Here is a 19,836-nt window from a genome sequence, read left to right as displayed (position 1 = left end):
GCCATATTATCTAGATGATAGGGCATCACCTTCAGGGGAGCTGAAAATCCTCTCAAATAAGAACCTATTCCAGCTAACAACTGTCAAAATAGCTATCAGAGACTGGAATAGCTCTGAGACAGATTTTTGGGCTAATTAGATTGCAAATGTCATTGCCAATCAATGAATATGAAGAAATATTTGGAAATTTGATATGCACTTCCTTTAAATACGCCAACATTTAAATGTGTAAACATTCAAAAAAATAATCTGCTATAGAAAATAGGTGGGCATAGGTTACCTTACATAGCAAGCAATCTGTTCCTTTTTGAAACTTCATTGAACTTCATTTATTGATTGATTTATTTTCTAGCCATGAATACTAGAATTAGAATTATATGAAGGACATACTGGTACATAGAGAAGAAATCAAGTAAAATGTCGAAGGAGAGTAAAGGAGGTGCTATGATTAGAAGAAGAAAGATGAGGTTAACATCCATTGATAAACAGAAAGCTAGATCTAGCTGTCATTCATCGCCAGCAGGAAGTGACATCGAAGAAGATGAAGAAGATAAGAATCTGTTTGATGAAGAAGTTTTAGGACCCAATGTAGTTAAAGCTATCATGGCTTCGGACAAATCATTGTTCCTGGGTTTGTTGGCCCTGAGATTTGTTAATGCATTAATGATTCAAACACATTTCGTTCCTGATGAATATTGGCAGTCATTAGAAGTTGGTCATAACATGGCTTTTGGGTAAGTTCATCAGTTCATGATAAGGAAGTCTTAAAACCTTAAATATAAGCTTTCTGTGAAATATACATAATATTCTCCTGAAACAGCACTATGAAACATTTTAGTCAATAGAAAAAACAATCCAAATATTTCTTAGAAAAAATTCGAAAAGGACAGTTTATGGAAGCAAAATCGTAAACTTGACGATGAGAATGGTTTTTGTGAAAAAGTTGCTAAAAATTGATTTGAACATATTATTTCAAACAGTTCTACTCAAAATCTGAGTTAGGATAAAAAATGCTTGGCAATCACAGCTCTAATAATAGCCTAAGAAATTTATTTGTCATTTAAGGTATGGTTATTTAACTTGGGAATGGAGAGAAGGCATCAGGGGATATGGATATCCATTAATGTTTGCTGTCTTGTATAAATTTCTCCAAGTTTTTGGTTTAGATTCAAGAATATTATTGGTATGTTTTACTTCAATTAGACTTCAAAATGTTTCTTTTTAGAATAAGTGTAGGTTTTTTATTTATAAAGAAAACTTGTGTGATATTATAAATTACAGTTTTCTATCTATTTCTGTGAACTTGGGACACTCAGATTTAATTTTCTACAACAGCAGAACTTGAGAACTATTTATTCCTATGAGTTGATTGGATTGAGGTTCCAAAGAATATTTCCTTTTCCTTCAGAAAATCCCTTGGGGCAAGCCTCTCATGAGGATACAGACTTTAGATATCATGAAAACCCTGAGCTGTGTTTTTTAAACATCAATTCAACTTGATGGAGTACATACACTCTTTGTGTTTCAATCTATATTTTGTAATTTCAGATAAAGTTTCCAAGATTATTACAAGGCGTATTAGCTGCAATTGGAGATTTACACCTTTATAAACTGTCACGAAAACTTAGTGACACACCAACAGCTCAGTGGACATTACTATGTCAAGTTATTAATTGGTTTACATTATACTGCTGTACTAGAACTCTTACCAATTCTACAGAAGCTGTATTAGTTACAGTAGCTTTATATTACTTCCCATGGCCAGGTTATCCTTCTGGAAGGTATGTATAGCACACGATTCTTTCTTAAGTTTACAAATACATTCTGTTCATGTCTTATAAATTTCATTTCTTAAAATTTGCTTTTTCTGCTGATCAAAAAGTAATGCAACAAGTAAGTCCAACTCAAGGACAATAACTCAGAAAACTGTTCATGGAAAGATCTTCAATTTTGAATTTTTTCACCAAATTTCATTAAATTCAGAAAAAAACTGTAGTCTCTATTGTGTTCACAAACAAATTTCAATGTGTTTTTCCAAGATAATTATTCAATATCCGTTCATCGCAAAAGATCATCAACATGGAACTTATCCAAGATCTCATCAATACAAATAATCGAACCAAATCTTAAATCAGATAAAAAATGTAGTTTCTTACAAATTTTGAGGCATTTTTCCTTTGTCAAGGGCGATACCTCAAAAATCCTTTATCAAACAATCAAACTTGAGCAAGATGTCATAAATGTAAATCTTTCATTAAAACCAAATAAAAATTGTAGCTTCTGGAAGGAAGGACAGACCGACAGTGGCAACGATAAAACTGAATTTACCAAATTTGTTCATGTATGACTTAATGTTGGTGAAATTAACTATTAATGGTTCTCGATTTATGTTTGGATAAATATGCATAATTGTTCGACAGTTATATTTTATACTATTTTTGAACAACAGGGTGTAAAGCTCCATTTCAGTTGATTATTATTGTTATATTTCAGAAATTCAACAGTGAAGTTTTTAATTATGGCAGCATTATCTGTAGTAGTCCGTCCTACAGCAGCCATCATGTGGATTTTATTATGTTCTTGGCATTTACAAAGACAACAACAATCAAGTACATTATTTAAAACTCTCAAATCATATATTATTGTTGGGTAGGTATAGTCCATTTTCAGTTTAAAATCTTCCAAACGTTGCATTTTGTGACAATAGGTCCCTCAAATGTCTATTCCTGCAAGAATAAACAAACCAGTTCAGTTCCCAGAACATAGTTGAAATATGAAATTTATATATTAATAATAAATATCCCATTTATCTGCACAAATATGCTTGCAAGTATAAATGTTATGTCAGATTAAGCTTGTCAGTCATTACTCCAAGGATTAAGTAAGCATGCTTTTAGTACATCTGTTCAAATGATATAACATAAAATATGATTTGTTATGTACAATTATCTTCTAGGAGTGTAACTTTGAGTATATCATCTGTTATTGACAGAGTATATTATAACAACTTGATACTAGTTCAGTGGAATTTTGTCAAGTTTAATGTATTAAGTGGTAATAGTGCAATATATGGTTCCCATCCTTGGCATTGGTATATATCACAAGGCTTACCAGTTATAATGGCTACTCATACATTCCCATTTCTACTTGGAGCATGGTATTCAAGTAATAAAGCTCTTTTATGTTTAATTGTTTGGAATATATTTATATACAGGTTAGTTTCATTGTGAGAATTTGAATGTTACATCCATGATAAGTAGGCTATACCAAATAATGTTTACTGATCTATCAGATTCTCCACAATTATTTACATCAGCAATGACATCACAAATCACTCATTATAAAAAGGTATATGCAAAAAGAAAAATCTCTTATGATGGTTGTAGACTCTATATGTTTATATGCCACAACTGCCTGGTTTTAGAAAGAAAATTATCTGAAGTACTTTCCTGATTTGAGATTTCATTAATAGTCTTATTTTTTTGGATGTATTTCAGCTTTTTACCACACAAAGAATTTCGATTTTTATTACCTATATTACCTCTAAGTATGCATTACTGTGGCATATATTTTCAATCATTGTGCCAGAAACCTTTTATCAAAAGACAACGCAGAAAAAAGAAAATGAAGGAAAGTGAGGAAAATATTGAAGCAGAGGAACTGAACGAAAGTTGCAGCAGTGGTATTGGTGGATCTGATATGAACGAGAGTCAATCAGAATCAAGTATTTTATCTGAATCTTGTTCTCACGACAACCAATCAAATCAGCAGACAGAATCAAAAAGGAAAATACTTCAAAAAACAAAATTGAAATCTAATCTGTCTAAAGCTAAGATTTTTGTGATAATTTTAATGATTACAAACATTCCATTAGCGTTATATTTTAGTTTAATTCACCAACGAGGAACAATTCTAGTGACCAAATATTTATATGATGAGAGTTTGGAGAAGGAAGTAGACATATTGTTTTTAATGCCATGCCATTCCACTCCCTATTATAGGTAAAGGAATACATATTTATTTATTTAGAAACTTTCATTTATAATTTCTGAAACTGAGTTTGTATTTTTCTAAATGTGAAAAATTTGGTTGCTTGGTTTACTTGACTCCAGTAGCATATCCAGATAATACATGAATTGCATGATTACTACCTTGGCTAGGTTGTTGGAGACTAAAAGAATTCAGAATTCAAACTATAATGGGCCTGAATGAGCACAAGAAATTCATTGATGGCCTTCTACTACTTTAATACTACTTGAATTTTTCCTATTGTTTTTCTAATGTTGTTTATTTTGATAATTTCAGTTATCTTCATCGTAAAGTTAATATGAGATTTTTAACTTGTGAACCAAATTTATCAAAAATTGAGAACTATACTGAAGAACAAGATGTGTTTTATTCTCATCCCGTCCAATGGCTAAGAGAAGAATTTGCAGTAAAGCGCTTACCCTGGCCAAGCCATATTGTTTATTTTAATACTCTACAACCGTCTATAAACTCTTACTTGCTACAATCAGGATATAAACTTTGTGATTCATTTTTCCATACACATTTCCCTGAGGGCCGTGTTGGTTCTCATGTTATGGTTAGTTGTAGATGAAGATTCCATAGAAATTAGATACATTCATAACTGTTAACACAAATTTACAAATGTTTTGTACATAAGAACATAACACGATAAATCTGGCACTACTCAGTTCCTCAGATGATCAGGATGTAATAATCTTATTCACTTTTACAATGGAGTTGAACCAAACTCATTTCTGGGTCACTATATTTTGAGAATTTTCAAATTTGACGTAACTTTTGGTATGTACACACACTTGCAACCCAAAAATTAAGTGGGTTGAACTCCTATAGATAGTGACATTATGATGATCTGTATATCATGTCCGAGGAACTTGATAGGGCAAGAACAGAGTTCTGGCTGTTCACAACTCTAGTCAAATAGAACAGAAGAGTTGATTGATAACTCAATTCTTTAATTCATAAAATAGTTTTATGAATATTCTTATTATATAAAGTTATACATTGTATTTGGTTATAAGTCTTATGATATTATGTTGATTTTTTTTTTTTTTTTAAGACTTAAATTCTCCAATGCTCACACTTCTGGCAATAAATCAAAATTTGACAATAAATTGGATAAACAGCTTCAAATGAAAATATGAAGTGTTGTAATCAGGGCTGTTGATTTGGCTCTATATGCTGGACATTACCGACGGGGCTGCTCAAATTGCCGACGGTCAATATCCTCTATCGGACATCAAGTATAGGTTAGTCATTACATGGCTTTCAATGTCTTTCAATTGCAAAATTTAATGACAACTCTCTAATGAAATATAAAGCCATCAATCATTGCTTGGTATTACAATAACTTGATTACTATTCGATAATCTGATAATCTGTTGGTTAAATGACACAGTTGACCTTCGTTAGCCAAACATCATGTCAATACCGGGTGCGGTAGGCTATGATATAATAGACCTTCTCTCAAGGGAAAAATGTTTGGCTGACAAAAAAATAAAATACTAGCCCTGGTTGTAATTTAAATTTAATATAAACATACTCCCCTAGAAAAGAAAATCAACTGAATAAGCTTAGGATTCAAAATTTAGTCAAATATTAATAAAATATTGTTAATACATCCATAAGTGATAATATGTGCCCTTGTTTAAATTTTTATCAACACATTCAAATTATAAATTCTGAATTTGAATAATATGTGTGATATATGATTGATTCTGTTCTTTTGAGATCCAAATCCAATGATTTTTTGAACTTCATAATTCCAATCTATCTGGCAGTAACAACACTAGTAATGTCCAGATAGAAACATATTGCATAGAAAGTGAGTTACAAAATGTGACTTGCAGTGTTGCCTTGCTTGATCTGCCCATGAAAGTCTTATATTATGATGTCATGTGTTGAAATGTATCTGATATATAATCCTGATTAGGAGTGTTGGTTTAGGTATGGAATTTATAATATTGAACCTTGAAGCTTGTGAGCAAAACAAGATGACTCATTGAAGAATAGTCATTGCATTGAAGTGTAATTTACATAAGTAAGTCTTAGACTCTGAGAATTTTTACACCTTGTTTGAAGGATATTTATATTCTGTGTTTTTTTTTCAGTCTAATGCACAGTGATATTATCCTAATGTTTCCTGACTAAGGCAGATTTTGCCCTGAAAATCAGATAAATGCTACTTAATGTGCAATTTTAAAAAATGTTTGATGTTTTTATTCTTTTGCAATATACAACAATATCCTACCATTACCATATTGTCTTTGGTTTAGTTTTCTACAACAAACATCTCAACCTTCGATTGGTAGGTTTGGATTTTAGACCCTGGCTTAACTCTGGGTAACAGCTTAAAATTTAACACAGATTTTCCCAGGTCAGTGATGCAGTGATTACTCTTTATCGAATTGCAACTGTCAAAGAATCTTTCATATGCATGGCCTGTAGCACACAGAACTTTCCAAGTAAAGACACATAGTTATATACAAAACTATTCAAAAACTAAAATGATTACTATGACAGTTATTACCAAATTCATTTAAATACAGACAAACAATAAGTTACAAAAACATATAACAAACACAATAATACCCATAAATAATAAAGATAAAAACAATTGTTAGCATTAACAAATAAATCTGAAGCCTATTATTTCACTTTAAAAAACTAAGGTATATAAATACCAGGCCATGTTAGAAACAAATAAAATTAGGACAAAAGCTTATTAAGGATGGTTTTGAGCAATGGTCTGAAAACTATATTCAACTTAACAGAAAAATAGATATTAAATACTTGTGGATATTAACTCATAAATAATTGGAGGAAGGAGGCAGAGGCTGATGTGGATTTGCTTAAATCCTACAGATAAAGTCAAAATTCATGTAAATAAAAAACAAACATATTTTGAAGAACATATTCAAGACTTGTTATTCTGTATTTCATCAATAGTAATACATTGTTGTTAACAAAAGGAACTTGCCACAAAATATTTTGTAACAGCAAAAAGTTATTACAATCGATAATAACATGGACAGCAAATATTTAGACACCTATATCCCTTTATATTTATGTACATACACACAACAAATAGCACTAAATATAATGAAAGGTTAAAAATAATAAACCTGGATTATATCATTATGATTCATTAATTAAACAAAGTCGGCAAGAAAAATCATCAAAGTAAAATTAACTTGCTTGTCATTATGAGAAACATTATATTATGCTGATAACTTAATACCTGTTCCACAATAGAGTCAATCTTAATAAAATGTAGATGGGTGACTCCAATTGTCATCTATGATTTGAACAAATTACATTTGAGGAACTCAAATTTTAGCCCTACTCAATTTCAAGAGGAATTTCATCAGAGCATTCATGGCAAGTGTAGTATCTCTCAATGAACATATATAGATCTGCATTTCAATCAAATGGTACTCAAATGGTAAAATATATATGTCAAGCACAGATGCCAAAAAAATGGTTGTGACCTAGTTTGAAGTGTGAAAAGTTGAAAGATTTTTTTTATTAAAATGGAACTTAATTTAAGGTAAAATTCTTCTCTCTTAATAGTCCTTTGATGTTCTTTTCTCACATGTCTGAAGTTTCTTAGGCGTTATATACGTTCTCCCATGTAGATTTTGCCAACATAATAATGTCATTGGTAGTAAGTGCACATTAGTACATAAATTATTGCTTGAATATTTTGACATCAGTTCAAACTTTTTCCTCCTGCTGAGAAAGCAGATGTTAGATTTTTCAAACTGAAAAGGGCCACATTTAATTTAGATTCTGAATCATAAGCTTGTAAAGCAAATACATAGAACAATATTGTATTATCAAATAGAATAGTAAAGCTACCAACTGAAATTCAGTTATATTAGGTAAAAAAAAGCTATTAAAAAAGGTGAAAACATATTTACATTCTGGCTTGACTATAAGGTACCATACTAGGCATATCATGTCTTCCTGAGAAATCTACTCCAGATAAATTCATAGGAAACATTGGCTGTGACAGGTTAGGTATATTATATTTATCAAAGTGTAATTGTGATGATGAAGGGTGTGGGGGTAATGTTGGCAGCTGAGGTGGAGGAACTGGAATAGGACTATAATCATTGTAATCAGGTTGTTGCTCTGTAGGCTGTAGTTGTTGTTGATTATGGGACTTAATATGATCATTACAGAGGCCACTATACATAAACGCCTTTCCACATATTGGACATTTAAAAGGTTTCTCTCTGGTATGTATACGATAATGAGTTTGTAAATTTCCCTTCTGATTAAAGGATTTGCCACAAACATCACAAACAAATGGTTTCCCTCCACTGTGAATTTTCATATGACGCTGCAAGGTGTGCTTTATCTTGAACAATTTACTGCAGATTTCACATTGATATGCACGTAATTCTGCATGAGATTTCTTATGTGTAGCCAAACCACTGTAGCGTGCAAAACATTTTCCACATAATTCACAGGAATAAGGCCTTTCACCAGAATGGACACGTAAATGCATGTTGAGAAGTTTCCCAAATCTAAACTGTCTTCCGCAAGTATCACACTGGTACTTCTTTTCACCAGTATGTAATGTCATATGTTTCTTTAAGTCTGAATTACTTCGGAAAGATTTTGGACAGATTGAACAAGTAAATGGTTTGGTTCCAACATGAGTTTGTTTATGGGCCTTTAAATCAGTCTTGTTCTCAAAGACTCTTTCACAGATTGTACAAGTGTTGTTACTTTTATGCTTTGCATTGTGAGCTTTTTGCATGTGCAGCCGCAAACCAACAGAACTTCGAAATGATTTTGAACAGTTATCGCATTTCATGCTTTTCTCTGAGCTCTCTGCAGTTTTAATACTTGCATGGCGTTGGACATGATCTACAACTGCCTTACTGTATTTAAACGTTCGGCTGCAAATTATACAGTATCTTGGGTTATCTTTTAAATGGTCAACTGCATGGTTCACATACTCAGTTTTAAAGGAAAAATCCATTTCACATACTGAACAATGCAGCTTTAGAATAGGGTCTTCATGAATTTTCATGTGTTTCTGCAATTCGATTTTAACTGGGAATGTTTGTTTACATATATGACAATGATTATTATGGAATTTCAGATGTTTTTTCAAATCCTCTTCAGAATCAAAGAATTCGGAACATTTTTCACAACACAATTGTTTTTCTTTATGAATCACTTCCAAATGAATGTCTAAAAATCGTTTGGAATTAAAAGATCGTAAACAAGTTGAGCAAGAAAATTTCTTTGTGGTAGGATTTTTTTCTTGAAAATCGTGGCATTTTGAATGTTGATCTAAAACTTCTACAGTTAGAAATCCTAGGCCACAAATATCACATAAATTGTCTTGTTGAATAACATGGTCTCTGATATGATTTTTAAGCTCATGTTTTTCGGCAAATGTTTCTGCACATTCTTTGCAGGAATAAATTTTTCCATCCTTTTGATGTTTTTTGACATGAGCTTTCAGCAAAGCAGTATTAGGAAAATATTCCTTACAAATTTCACACTCTTGACAATCTTCAATAGAGCTTAAATCTTGTACATCTTCGTTACAATCATTCCAGGTTTTATCTTTATCTGAAAAAAAATTTTATGAGATATATTTCAAGACGTCCTTGATAATGAAAATTTTACGTAATTCGCCTTTAATATTGAGAAGCAATTTGCCATTTATGCCAGTTTTCATTGATATCAGTCATCAGCTGGTAATAAGGTACCACATGTAGTTGAAGTCAAAGTAAATATAAGACTAATCAGTGACAAGCCATAAAATATGATGGTACATCAACAATATTTGAGTTACCTTCAAAACTATCTTCACAGTTTTCATTTTCAACTTTAAAATGAACTGAAACTGAAAGAAAGAGAATTCTGTATATTACAGACACAATAAATATATATTCATTTTTCTCTTGTGTACTTTATGAAAAGAATTCAAATATCAGCCTCCAAACAGTACTGATAGTCTTAGAATAACTTTTGTTGAGAAATAATCCTAGAAATGCTTTTTGTGCTCACAATAAATTTCAACACATCCAAATGTCAGGTGGAAGATTCAAAGCTATACAAATTAAAGTATATCAAGTGTCATCAAAACCTTATGAACAGATGCAGCGCAGACATAAGGCACGTACACATATCCTGATGCATAAAAAATAAATTCCTTTATATACATACCTTCAGGTTCATTATTTTCTTCAATATTATCTTCATTATCCTCATTGTTTTCTTCTTTTACTTTATCTAATTTGCATATCTCTTCAAAAAAAATTACTTTATATTAAACAAGGCTTATGCCCTTTGACATTTAAAATAATCTTACAAAATATATAAATATAGGCCTACCATTTATATCATAGGCAATGTGATACCCTTCTTATCATGCATTATAGGTAACAACTGAAAATATCTAAGACTTTAGTATCCATATGTACTCATTAAGACTTGCCTGAATTTTTGTTTTATTGCATTTAACTAATTCAGTTGACATACCCATCAATTCATTCAGTTTCTCATTTTCTTCCTTTATCAATTTCTTCAAACGTTTCTTACGAAGTCTTGTTTCCACCACTTCTATACATTTATCATTAACAGATTCCATAACAGATACCAACTGATGAAACAAATCTTCTAATGATTCTTGATTTCTTAGTTTTGTCATTTTGGTGATTAGCTGATATTTTCTAAAGGTGAGATGATATACACTGGTATCTTGAATTCCAAGTTATTTTCTTGTTATAGATGGTAGACAACTGTGTCGTTAGGGTTCAAAAGGTTCAAATGCTATAGTTTTGCACAAGTCCTACAAAATTCTCGAAAAATTCAGACATAAATTGCAAATAGTAATATTTTGTGATACTATGTTGCACAAAGTGGCAGTAATCGGTTGTAAAAAGTCATACTTCACTCAAACCCTTTTAGTGTTTTAGACAGCCCTAGTTAGAAATATGGCCCCGTATTCATTGATATCATTTCAATCAACATTTTAATAGTTAGTTGAATATCTGTAATGCACTCAGATCAAATTTTTAATGTAGATTTAAAATAAATAATAAAATAAACAATTCGGGAAATAGTCGATGGTTAAACCGGAAATGCCAAAGGGAGGTAATATTGTTTGCATTCATTCGAGACAACAGTTAATTCTTTAATTAATTGAGTCTCATTTTCAGACGAGGGGGTTAGTAGGGACTAAGGTGGACTAAGGTGGGCTCACGTACAATTCTTTCACTTGATTTTTCCAGAAGGGGATGGCTTTCAGAACAGAAATGAAAAGACTGCATTTATAGAAATATAACAATCTAAACTTTATATATTGGTTCATCCCTCATTGCCCGTCTTTATTAGTCCACATGGTGCAGAAAAGTAGGACGTAAAACTCCATTCATTTCATTTCATTTAATTTATATTGGGTTCACATTATAATTTACATTCTTGGATTTGAAATGTCATATAGACAAGACAATAAAGTAAGTTGATAACAAATATCCTCTATAAGATGTCTGGTTGCTTTGTTTGATGGAAGCTTCAAAGAATACTTTAATTTCGCTACCTTGTCACCAATTGAAAATACTATGCCAGGTTCAATTGTCATTACATTAAATCAGACAATTAGTACATGCTATGTCTGTCAGATTCAATATCTACTTCTAGACTTTTAATTAGAAAATGTTTGTCTGAAAGGCATTCTACCACTAAAACAAAATGCTTAAATCAGTCAGTGAGCAGGGCAAATATTCATACATCTTATTTTAAAATCAACATACATCAAAATGTTAACAATAATATGTTTTTAGTTTCTTTATGTGGATTTTTCATACACAGTTTTGGTGAGTCCTCATCTCAGTTAGCCAACACATATCACTATCACAGACACATATATTTTTTTTATTATTATTGAAACACAGTTCAAGATAATGCCAAGCCTTTGATACTCCTACATCCTTACAGCTGAAGGTATTTTGTTTCCAGAAATCACTTTGATCAGGACATGAGTCATACAGACCGCCGAAAGATCAAAATTAACATAATTCATAAAGTGTCACATCAAAACTTGTGTGTATCCTAAAAGCTGAACATTATCTTAGTTTAAATTTAATGAAACAAACAAAATCTCACGGACATTCACGATTCTAGAAGGTCAAAGATCTGCTAAAGAAATATGGAGGTAAGAGTGACATTATCTATGTGATGGATTCAGTATTTCACAGGATGGTATATATCATATACGTCTCTCACTATTTGCTCCACAGATTCTTCTGGTGTTAAAGTTTTCAACTGAAACCAATATCCACACTGACATTTTTGAGGAGGTCCGGCTACAATTTTCATAACTTCTAATGTTTTTACATGTTCTTCACCTATGAGCAAAACAAAAATATCATTTATTTGCTTTTAATTCATTAAGAGAGGATATGTCATTGTAGTGTTATACAAATAATCAGTTTTGAAGGGTAAACGAGTATGATTTCAGATGATGGGTTAACTATCAATTTTATTATAATTTGAAAGGAAGTTGAGAAGTTGATAGAAAATTAGTCACGTTACGAGTCTTTTACCTGTTTTTCTTTAGTAAATAAACATTCAACACCTGTTTTGTATGGTTTTGTCTGGGTGTTCTACAGATGGGGGCTTACTGTTTGGTTCGTATTTCCTGTTTTGAAAGAATACATTGAGCTTTGCATTTCAATCGTGCAGTTCCAAGCCAATGTATAATACTCAGACATCATTTGTCACAGCTGTGTGTAGACGAAGTGCGACAGGATGATTGAGTCTACTTACATATGAGGTCATCAAAAGATATTGTAAAAATACGAGTTAACTTTTTTTTTTAACTTTCCGAGACGGATAATTTGAACAAAGCAAAATGTGTCCATTTATACAGACTTATAAATTAATGGAGTTTATGTTATCTGAATGCCCTAAGGTTAACAAAGCGAGGTAAATACTACCTTTTGGTTTCTAAGACCAAGGTACGATTGACCCCAAAAATCGTGAACCGTGTACTTCAAAGAGTTAACTGCTTTCTATACATTTAAAAACATATTCCTTAAGGGGAATATTCACTATTTTCGGTTGATTTTTGTCTCGAATTTATATATATATAGAAATAACACTAGAAATGGCATATTTGCTTCAAAAATACCTCAAACTAAGAAATTCATTTATGGCACAGTGTCAAGAAATGATGAGTATTCTTTTAAACAGAGTCTTCATTTTAACAGTCAAACAGGGATAATTCTGGAAACACATGGATTCAAAGGCTTAAAATTTTGACGATGAGCTGCGAACACTATTACTGATTAAATAAGCTAAAAAATTATGATTTCTAAGACTAAAGTAAAATTGGTCAAACAAATGGCGAACCTGTCCCTTTAAGGACAGCGGAAATGTTACAGGTTAATTAACTATTTCAAACTTTTTTTATAATCTATAGATATTATATCTAGAAAGATAGCTTGCCAGGCAAGGTAACACATGCCCACTGGCAGCTGTCAGATAATAACTAAATCTTTATTGACCAAAAATATAATAAAGATCTTCATTATGCATTTGTAGTTCAAAAACCCTGAATATCTCATCAATTTAGGGTCAGCTATGCTCAGTTTTTCCACAAATCTTTTTAAATCAATAGCAATAACCCAGAAGCATTGAATTATCACACTCTTCTTGTGTCTGAAATTTTCAAAGATATATAATAACATATCATTAAATTCACACTAACTAACTAACCAACATAGAAATATTTGATCTTTACTCTCATTAATATATACCTGCATGCCAAGTTTCACCAAGATCCAATAAAAACTGTAGCCCCCATCGTGTTTACAAGTTAAATTTGATATGTTTTACTAAGTCAAGGCAAAGGGTAATAACTAAAAAAACCTTTGTTGAATAATCGTCAAATTCGAACTTGACCGTCGTCTTATCAATCCCAATGCTCACACCAAGTTTCATCCAAATCTATTGAAAATTGAAGCTTCCATAGTGCCCACAACCCAATTTTGACGCGATTTTACTTAGTCCAGGGCAATAATTCAAAAACTGTTTATTGAAAAATCGTCAAATTCGAACTTGACCACTGTCTTATCAATCCCAATGCTCACACTAAGTTTCATAAAAATCCATTGAAAATTGTAGCTTCTATTGTGCCCACAACAACATTTTGACGCGATTACACTTAGTCAAGGGCAATAACTCAAAAACGGTTCATAGGAAAATCATCAAATTCGAGCTTGATCGCCCCCTTATGAATCCCAATGCTCACACCAAGTTTCATTAAAATCAAATGAAAAATGTAGTCTCTATTGTGCCCACAAGAAATGTTGACCGACGGACAGGGGCAACGACAATATACAACCATATATTCATGTGGGCGTATAAAAATGATATCCATGAGTAGGCCTATGAATATTTCCATTTTTTTTTTTAAAAAAAAAAGAGTTAATATAATCCAAATCTAAAATTAACTACTTACAAATACAGGCAATATTTCTGTAGTCTTCACATGAAGTGACAATATGGGGATTCTTTAATGTACCTTGTAACTGATATCTTTCCAGCCTTTCTAAATAATACGGATCCTGTAAGCGGAAAAAATAAATGGGGTACTTTTTGGCTTTAAATTGACATTGAAATAGTTTCAGAATGTCCCCAGCTATGTTTAAGTTAAGATATTGAAATAATGCAGTGAAAATAATTTTATTTAGAATAATCTTAAATTTCCATTTTGAAGTCTCTTGTCCATCTTTAGGCTATCATATTAAGCTTAACCTAAACCAACTGAGTTTCAACTCTAGAACTGAGTCTATTATTTTTCATTGTTACCTTGTAAATTGGAGCATCAGACTCAAATGGCAGTAATTCAGTACGTTCTCGTTCGATTCTTGCCATTTCCACTCGAATTTCACTAGCACTCAATCCTTCATAAGCTGCGAAAAACAAAATATAATGTTAAGGTATAATCTGTGACGTTTTTCATACCGGTTATAAAAATTTGGCATAAGCTTACTGTGCCTTTAACCCTAAACTGTAATACAGTCAAGTAACCTAATTTCGTGGTAACCTATTTTTTGTGGATTTCCAGAAATGTTTAATAATTTACATGAGCGACCTTGCGCGACCTCCGCATTAGCTTATTTTGATAAACATGGGTTGTCTGTACAATGTCAGCTAGTAGAATGAATCCAGTAGTTTCAAGCAAGATAAAATGTATTAATGTATACTTTGACAAATACAAAATGGCGGATTTCACTTATTACCAAACGTCACCATTTTTTATCGGCCGAATTTCCTTATAATCCTAAGCGGTAATTGGAATTCCAAGTGTCGTCTGCTAGAATGTAGTCCAACGAACGAAGTCACGTCATTAACTAGCAGATTCCGTGTAAGCAGAAAATTTCTATGGATCACAAAGTGGGCCATAGTCTTATGTTGTTTTGCTACGCTACGTATCTTATTTTGTCAGTCACTATTTTTTTTTTTAAATCGTGGTTCTTTGAAGGAATTGTAACTAGTTATAATGAATTCATATTAAAGATAAATACTAAGAGAAGTTAATCATACCACCCGGTATTCATACATGTTTTTCTAGACTTATTTATAGATCAAACATTGTATACGAAAATAGGTGACGCATTCTGCCGCCGTTACCGAGTTGGTTATTCATGAAATATGGATCAAAGTGAGAGATTCATAAAGAAAATCGAAATAAACCAATTTTAATTATTTTGTAGAATATCTGAGGAAACATCTAAGACATAAAAAATAAAATTCCTTTTTTTTTATCTTTGACGGAATTCGGTGTTGAATCCTTATATCCACGAAAATAGGTTACACCACTGTATTAATACCCGGTATCGGTATTAATGATATTGAATAATTAATCGCACTGTAAAATTGTACATCTTATTGCATTTGTCCATTCTATTTTAAGAATATTATTCTATTTTATATGAAAATAATTGGTAAAATTTATGTACGAAAAAAGGAAATTGTATAGAAAGAAGATTATTATGTAAATCCAAAAGATATTCGTACCATCTTTTTTCACAGGTTGTATTTTATCTTCTTTTTTTTCTACCACCTCAAGCTCCTTTTTTAAATACTTCCGGCAATATGTTGTTGGTACAATCTGAGACCTTCGGAAAATTGCTTTTGCAGCCGTCTTTGATATTAAAGATGCCATGTAAAGTTGTATCCTTGAAATTATTCTAGCTAAAATGAGTAGGCTAGAGTTGTTATAATTTAATTCCAACCGGATGTAGCGACTTACACAGCGAGTTTAGGATTCAGACCACAAGTAATACGATACCACTGTTCTTGTTGATTCGTGACACGTGCTATAACAAATGCACCAGGCCCATACCTTGCAGTAGTACAGGGGCACTAAAATTTTCTCATTTCTCTTTCATTTGTGTAGCCTACCCCTGATTTCAATCCTCAAGGAGATACTAAACTATTTTTTAGACTTTGCATGAAAGCCAAATGTCGGAAAATGAAGACCAAGGCTACCGTGGGTCTAGATGCATCATGTTAAAAAGATAAATCAGTTTCGGTGTTAACCATAAAAGAATATAAAGCACCCCCCCCCCCCCACCCTTTTTTTTTCTTGTGCGGAGTTGTGACACGAGTGACATGTGTTTTAGGCCAATCGATGTTACTAAGGTGAATATTTCGAACGCTTTCTCATTGATCACTGGATTTTCGGCAAGATGGCTGCGCTATTACCAAGAGTAGTTTGTAATTTAATGCGCCGATCTGTATTATATCCAACCTATACAGCCCGCAGATGCATGTCGGATTTTGATGCCGAATTTAACAATCACGATGGAAAGAAGTGTAGGTTTTCGTCTTTGTCCCGTTTGATTTCATGTTATTCCTGTGTACGTGTGGATTCGATAGAATTTTGACCTTGACTTGTTCAGTTACCCTGTTTAGTGTTTATTCACATTGGTTATTGTGTCACTGACAATTTCAACGATATATGAATTTGATTATCTAGTGAAAAGAATTGAATGGGAACCTTTTCATAATATTCAACTATATACTGAAACCTTATGTCAAATAATCATTTTAATCACTAATTAGCCAACCACAAATGTAGTCACCGGCTACTTCTCGTGTTCTTTAGAGGCTGTGGCTCATGTGTCTGCAATGTGTAGACAGACTTTATGGTCAAATTGCGAACTGTGCGTAGATTAAGTGCTTAAGTTTGCACTTCGCGTAGAGAATAACATATCCACACTAAAGTCCATTAGGCCTAATGTCAACACCTATTTATGTTTATTTATCACACATTTTAGATCAATCTGCTTGTAGTTAGAATAATTGGTTTTTTTGCTAAAGCGCCATTGATTGGCTGTCACAGGAGGCCATGAGACTGACTTCCAAATTTACATCCCTGAACGTACAAGGAAACAATCAGAAATATTTTGTTTCCTGAATTTAGAAAGCCATTAGATTAAAGCCATATTCCTTTGTTTACATTTCTATTTACGACGAAACGTCATATTATGTGCATGCCATATCAAAATGGCAACCCCTATGAACTAGCGATTTAGGCTGAAAATGCCATAAGTCATTCTGTTTTATCCTGTAGGTTCAAAATTTAAAAGTCATTATTAATAATTTATATTACTAATTATCTACAAGCTTTAACACTATCTTTTTTTTGCAGTTAGTCAAATTTTCAAATAATTTCTACTTGTAAAGTTTTCATAAATTTGAGAACAAAATTTTGGACGTCCCTTTAAACTTTTTGAATAATATAAATTATTGTTTTCTTTCAGTGGCACGTTCCGAAAACATGGCTGATTATTTAGGTCATTCATCTGGTATGGAAAGAGCCGAGTTGATCACTGAGGCTGAAGGATTTGATCACAAGATGGATGTAGGTAGATTGAATTTGTTTTATCAGCATAGAGAGCTGAATTTGATGTGTTCTTTGGACTCAATTATTAAGCCTAACAAAATTAATAATATTCAGTTCTCCCGTATTTTAAGGAAAGCATAGCCTACCTCAATAGTTCAGACTGTCTTCATTTACAGGATGTCTTCTCTTGTGTAGTTAATTCTGATATCATGACATAGTCAGTCATAATTTAAAGCTTCCAAAATACTTTGTGTCAGCTTAGATATATTCCATTTGAAAAATCTTAAGATACACCTTAGTGCGTTGATATTGTCATGTTTATTTCTGCATGATACAGTATCTAATTTTTTTATTATATTCTAGGGTACAACTTATGAGAATAATGTGATGAGATTTGATGAGGCATCACCATATGGAAATGGAACTTTAGCTAAACCTTTTAAAGTATATTGTGTTGATCCATGGAGGCATGTAGAATGTATATGTGAGTTGTATATTTTCTTCCTGACAAGCGTCATATCTTCAAATCAATTGTTTAAAGTCTCTATTCAAGTGTAGGCTCAGAAGATAGATTTTCATAGATTTTTAATTATAAACAAATGTATCTTTGCGTTTCTGATTCTCAGTTCATTGTCGATGTTATTCCAGAAACATTTATCCAAATATAATATGGATGTGAAGAAACTATAGTGACCTTATCCGATCGAGTTGTCTGGAAGTACATGAACCAAAGATATCAAAATGTCTGACTGGAAATCAGAATAGTGCAAAAGTGTCTTTGATATATTGTTTCAATCCCTTATTAATGTTTGGATAGGACATTAAATGGAGGACCTCTAAGCTGGAGGTTGTGCAGAATAAAAAAAAAACAATGTCTGCAAATAATAACTTCATAATTCATTGAACATTATATAGTGTCACCTGTCTTTCTTAGCCCAATATAATGCATAAAATATTAAAATAGCACATCATTGTCATTGTAAATGCTGAATGTTTCTCATTACAGGTTCAGAAGAAGACGGTACATTTAGATACACTTTTTTGACAGAAGGACAACCCGCTAAATGTTACTGTGGATTCTGGTTTAACTTGGAAAGAAAAACAATACAAGAATTTGTTCCTACTCCAGAAGATGTACATCATTGATCAGTGCTAATAGCATATCTTGGAAAAAGCAAATTGTAATTTATAGTTAATATTTGAAAATGTCATTTGAGTTTTACACCGGAAGAAATAATTACAAGTGTGTCAAATCATTATTAAATTTTATTCCTTATTTGTTGTGTTATTCTTTTCATCCACAATAGACTATCCTTATGATACTCATAGTTATTGACACCATTTCAATTTATTTTTCATCCTGAAAAAGTTAACCATATTATGACATCTGTGTTGCAAAAATCATTTAACTTGAATGGTAGTTGCAATAGTGACATCATAATTTAGTATAACACGATTTACATAAAGATATAAGGACCAAAATACATTGGATTAGGTCCTGATGTGTGTTTTTTTCAAAGAGTGGAGGTAAATTGTTGGTGGTTCCAAAAAACTATTTCAACTAACTGTCACTGGTAGCCTTTCACACATTTACACAATTTACCTCCACCCTCTTTGAAAACACACATCAGGATTAAACCCCATGTATGTTGGTCCTTATGTCTTCTTTCGACCCTAGCGGCTGGTTTACCAGCCACACACTCATGTAATATATACCCGAGCAGCAGGTATACCAGCCATTACTAAGTGACATCCTACAACATTATCGTCATATGTTTTTACTTTTATTACTTGGAGTTCAGGGTATATGACATATATCATTTACACTCAGGGTAAAAGGAAAAAGTTCGCCATTTGTTTGACCAGTGGCAAACATGAATATTTAGGCTAAGATTATCAGTAATAGTGTTCACAGA

The 19,836-nt window shown here is 32.1% G+C and overlaps 4 protein-coding genes across 4 annotated transcripts; 2 read left to right on the top strand and 2 right to left on the bottom strand.

The window, feature by feature from the left end:
• Window positions 1-572: 572 nt before the first annotated feature.
• On the top strand, window positions 573-4,588 carry LOTGIDRAFT_181193 (hypothetical protein; the record flags this gene model as incomplete). The annotated part of the gene is made up of 8 exons (XM_009045644.1): window positions 573-734; window positions 1,066-1,183; window positions 1,549-1,781; window positions 2,494-2,649; window positions 2,957-3,214; window positions 3,498-3,581; window positions 3,786-4,001; window positions 4,306-4,588. Coding segments are annotated over exons 1-8 (1,479 nt in total), but the record flags the coding sequence as incomplete, so codon positions are not given.
• Window positions 4,589-7,945: 3,357 nt separating this feature from the next.
• LOTGIDRAFT_102859 (hypothetical protein) lies at window positions 7,946-9,280 on the bottom strand (the record flags this gene model as incomplete). Its single annotated transcript, XM_009045643.1, has 2 exons — window positions 7,946-8,967; window positions 9,124-9,280. Coding segments are annotated over 2 exons (1,179 nt in total), but the record flags the coding sequence as incomplete, so codon positions are not given.
• Window positions 9,281-11,432: 2,152 nt separating this feature from the next.
• Window positions 11,433-16,299, bottom strand: LOTGIDRAFT_227974 (hypothetical protein). Its single transcript, XM_009045642.1, has 4 exons — window positions 16,087-16,299; window positions 14,875-14,978; window positions 14,525-14,630; window positions 11,433-12,407 (listed from the first exon to the last, which is right to left on the bottom strand). The coding sequence occupies exons 1-4, from the start codon at window positions 16,232-16,234 to the stop codon at window positions 12,244-12,246; spliced, it is 522 nt and encodes a 173-aa protein (XP_009043890.1). The 5' UTR covers window positions 16,235-16,299; the 3' UTR covers window positions 11,433-12,243.
• A 430-nt stretch (window positions 16,300-16,729) lies between these two features.
• On the top strand, window positions 16,730-19,198 carry LOTGIDRAFT_227973 (hypothetical protein). The gene is made up of 4 exons (XM_009045641.1): window positions 16,730-16,887; window positions 17,838-17,938; window positions 18,284-18,404; window positions 18,927-19,198. Exons 1-4 carry the CDS (start codon window positions 16,761-16,763, stop codon window positions 19,064-19,066), a joined length of 489 nt encoding a protein of 162 aa, XP_009043889.1. The 5' UTR covers window positions 16,730-16,760; the 3' UTR covers window positions 19,067-19,198.
• The last annotated feature ends 638 nt before the right edge of the window (window positions 19,199-19,836 follow it).

Source organism: Lottia gigantea, assembly GCF_000327385.1.
Source record: "Lottia gigantea unplaced genomic scaffold LOTGIsca_1, whole genome shotgun sequence".
Classification (NCBI taxonomy): domain Eukaryota; kingdom Metazoa; phylum Mollusca; class Gastropoda; family Lottiidae; genus Lottia; species Lottia gigantea.
This window is presented reverse-complemented; position numbering and strand designations above follow the sequence as displayed.